Genomic DNA, 3,516 nt, shown 5'->3' with positions numbered 1-3,516 from the left:
ACACCAAATACACAAAATAATGTTCTTTTTAGCAGCATCATATGACCCCTTTAAACCCGGATGATTGTAACCACTCTTAAGTTCGTCTGCTTTGGGAAAGCTAGCGTGTCTCCGACATAGTGATAACACTCGTTGCCTTCTCTAGTGCAGCTCAACCAGGTCTCGTCCCATTCGTCGATCTTTGTGATATCACAAATCCCGGAAAATGTGCGTTGTAGTCCAAACGAGTCGTTCGTTGTAGTTTTTGAAAAGTGATTTCTGTTAAATAAAATATCTCCTTTTGAAGTGGACTTTGAGCTTTGTAACTTCGCAGATCTTTTTTTAAGCTCAAACAGCAACATTACAGACTAACTAAAGTTGAAAAAGTGAAAAAGCATAATAGGACCCCTTTATTGAATATTCTGAGAAGATCCTGTGGTTCACGAGGCTCCCCCTAGTGGTCATTCATATAAATCACTATACATTTATTTCTTTCCAAGCTAAATTCCAGTTAAATTTAATAAAGCTAATACAGACTGATTTGGAGATCTGTTTGTTCTGCAGGCGTATCGCTCATGGGTGCAGAAGAATGGTGAAGAGAAGAGACTCCCAGCTGTCAATCTGACAAACGACCAGCTCTTCTTCGTAGGTTTTGCACAGGTATGAAAAGGCACACATAAAAAAGAAACAATTTTGCTATAATAGTAACATGTACGACGTGAAACACCCACTGTGTAACTGTAAAAAAAAAAAAAAGATGCTGTGAAACCAAATAGAGACCAAGTATTAACCTGAGTTAGTCACTGTATGATGTGGTGAGAGACTCAGTAATACATTTGCTTAAAAAAAACAAAAAAAAATTTAATTATTTTTTTTATAATAAAATAATAACACTTTCTACAACAAGGTTCTTTCTATACATTAACATGCTGTAGGCATTATGAACTAAGAGCATGTTTTTAATATGTGAATAGATTAAATTGTAATCAAGTATAATTTGTGTGTGTGTGTGTGTGTGTGTGTATACACTACTGTTAAAAAGTTTGGAAATCAGATTTTTTTTGGAATGTTTTTGAAAGAAGTCTCTTTTGTGCACCAGTGCTGAAAAATTTAGTTGATGCAAAATACAGTAAAAACAATAACATTGAAACATGTTAAGCAGAAAGTGTGTGTGTGTGCTTCATACCTTGATTTACAACAAGCCTGATTCCTCGTCTTCAGATCTGGAAGATGTGAGCACTGTGATGCCGCTGGGAACGCCTCTCCGTGACCTCACAGGAAATGTTTGGATCCATCTGTGATGACTTCACAGGAAGCTTCATGTTCTCACAGTGACCTCACAGGAAGTGCTGAGCTACATCTGTGACCCCCCACAGGAAGGAAGAGCTTTCAAGGATGAAAGCCTATTTCCCAATTGGGATTTCAAAGAAACGCTATTAAACGACAGGGAGAGCCACTGTTTGTTCATCCGTCCTGTGTATCATGATTTGATCTTGACAAAGTTGAAATGAAATGGTCATTTTAAACTGCTTTTTGCCAAAGAACAATTTTAGGTTTGTTCCTTGTGTAAGTGAACGTGGAAATTCGCACTGCTTCGCCTTCAGTAACTCCATAATTCCACTGTGTTTTGTGACGTTGACTTGCGTGTGAAGGATGTATTTCCGTCTCCATGTCGTGCGGAACTTTGTCAGTTCTGCTGAAGTGCTGTCATGTTACGTTCTGAAAACCACTAAAAGGGTGAATCTCACCAATGTTTGAGTCATATTTCACTCCAAAGTTAATCGATTATTATTATTTGTGTAAAAATGTCAGTTTTTAGAACTATTAAGAATTTTCCCACACTATTTCATGACAATTTAGCACATTATTCCACCAAATTCATTACATTATACAGTGCAAATAATGCATTGCAGTAAACAAATCTAATACAATATTTTTTTTTTCCAAATCAACATAAATTAGAGGTTGTATAACAAATACCACAAAAATAAAAAATATATGAAAATTAAATGAATATATATATACAATTTTTTGTCAATTATCCAATTTCACAATTGCCACAAAAATATGAAGCAGCACAACTGTTTTCATCTTTGATAATAATCAGAAATGTTTCTTGAGCAGCAAATCATCATATTAAAAAGATTTCTGAAGGATAATGTGACACTGAAGACTGGAGTAAAGATGCTGAAAATACAGCTTTGCATCGCAGGAATAAATTACATTTTAAAATATATTCACATAGAAAACAGTTGTTTTAAATTGTAATAATATTTCATAATATTACAGTTTTACTGTATTTCTGATCAAATAAATGCAGCCTTGGTGAGCCTTTTTTATTACGGTAAAGATTTTAGTGAGGGAGATGTTTGAAAATCATAATAATAGGCTTAATTTTCTGATGTTGGACTGAAATATGACACATTATTGGCATTTCTTGAGATTCACCCAAAAGCGTTCTGTTATTGTCTGCTAAACTTCCCAGCATGCCTGCTGTGTTTCAGGGAGTTGCATCAGACGTCATTGTATGCTAGAGCATTTAAATCACCCGTTTCAGGCTGGATTGCTGCCGTGTGCGATTCCATCTCCAGCGTTTTCAGTTGCTGTAAATTGCAAGTACATATTAATCTGAATATCTGTGCTGTTGGAGTGTTTGATAGGCCAGTTTTTCTTCTGAATCAGGTTTCTGCTTCCCTAAAGCAGGCCAGTTTTGTCGTTTGATGAATTTTGAATGCTGCTGACTTCACCTTTTGTTGGTTTGTTGTTTTTGTTTATTTTAAACCAGTTGAATTGCACCATTTTAAAAGCTCAAGCGTGTTTGGCATCTTATTCCCGCAGCTGGCATATAAACATGCACATTTCAACTCTATTTTCTACATAGCTCGAGGATGAGAGCGCTAATTAGCTGAGGTTGAGGTGAACTGCTGAATGTTACGTCCCAAAAATTAAAAGATTCTAACGGTTAACAATCACTGTACATATTGGGACACACATTTGGTAAAGGTTTTCAAAAAATAGTTAACATTTTATGTGCTGTAGTTGAATGGAAAAGAGCAGCATGAATATTTCTTGAAATATCTTTTTTTTTAATTTTTTTTATGAAAGTCATACGTGTTTGTATGAAAGCTTATTTCCGCCACAGAATAAAAAACAACAATAAAAAAGGTTGAGATTTTTAATCTTACAATTCTGACTTTTTTCCGCACAGCAAATACAGAGTTCTGGCATGAAACTCTAGATGGCGCAGTCCGATCTGACCTAATGACATCATTATCACATGGCACAGCTGATTGGTTCTCTCCTGTATCGGTAGCCAATGAGCTCGCTGCTCAACATTCAAATATATGACTAGTGCTTGCAGTAGCAGTTGCAGCTTGCTTCAGAAACCCTCCACCTTCCCCAGCTCCACCTGTATAGATCTGCTACGAGGTGATTCATGTATGCTATATGGGGGTTATTTCATGGTATGTTATATTTACAGCAGCGATATTTTTTACATGCTCACGGCAGCATGTTGTGGATGTATTGGCAGCAGCA

General features: G+C 36.1%; 1 protein-coding gene across 1 annotated transcript in view; it reads left to right on the top strand.

Annotated features, from left to right (window-relative positions):
- Positions 1 to 3,516, top strand: part of LOC107744038 (endothelin-converting enzyme 2-like) — a 39,989-nt gene that overhangs the window by 28,879 nt on the left and 7,594 nt on the right. The window contains exon 15 of the mRNA XM_016557508.1: positions 544 to 639. Within this exon, the coding sequence (XP_016412994.1) occupies positions 544 to 639 (96 nt within the window). The remainder of the gene's footprint in view (positions 1 to 543; positions 640 to 3,516) is intronic.

The sequence above is a fragment of the Sinocyclocheilus rhinocerous genome, unplaced genomic scaffold (genome assembly GCF_001515625.1).
Source record: "Sinocyclocheilus rhinocerous isolate Xijiao unplaced genomic scaffold, SAMN03320098_v1.1 scaffold407, whole genome shotgun sequence".
NCBI lineage: Eukaryota > Metazoa > Chordata > Actinopteri > Cypriniformes > Cyprinidae > Sinocyclocheilus > Sinocyclocheilus rhinocerous.
Note: the sequence above shows the minus strand (reverse complement) of the source record. Positions and strands in the feature narration are given on the sequence as shown.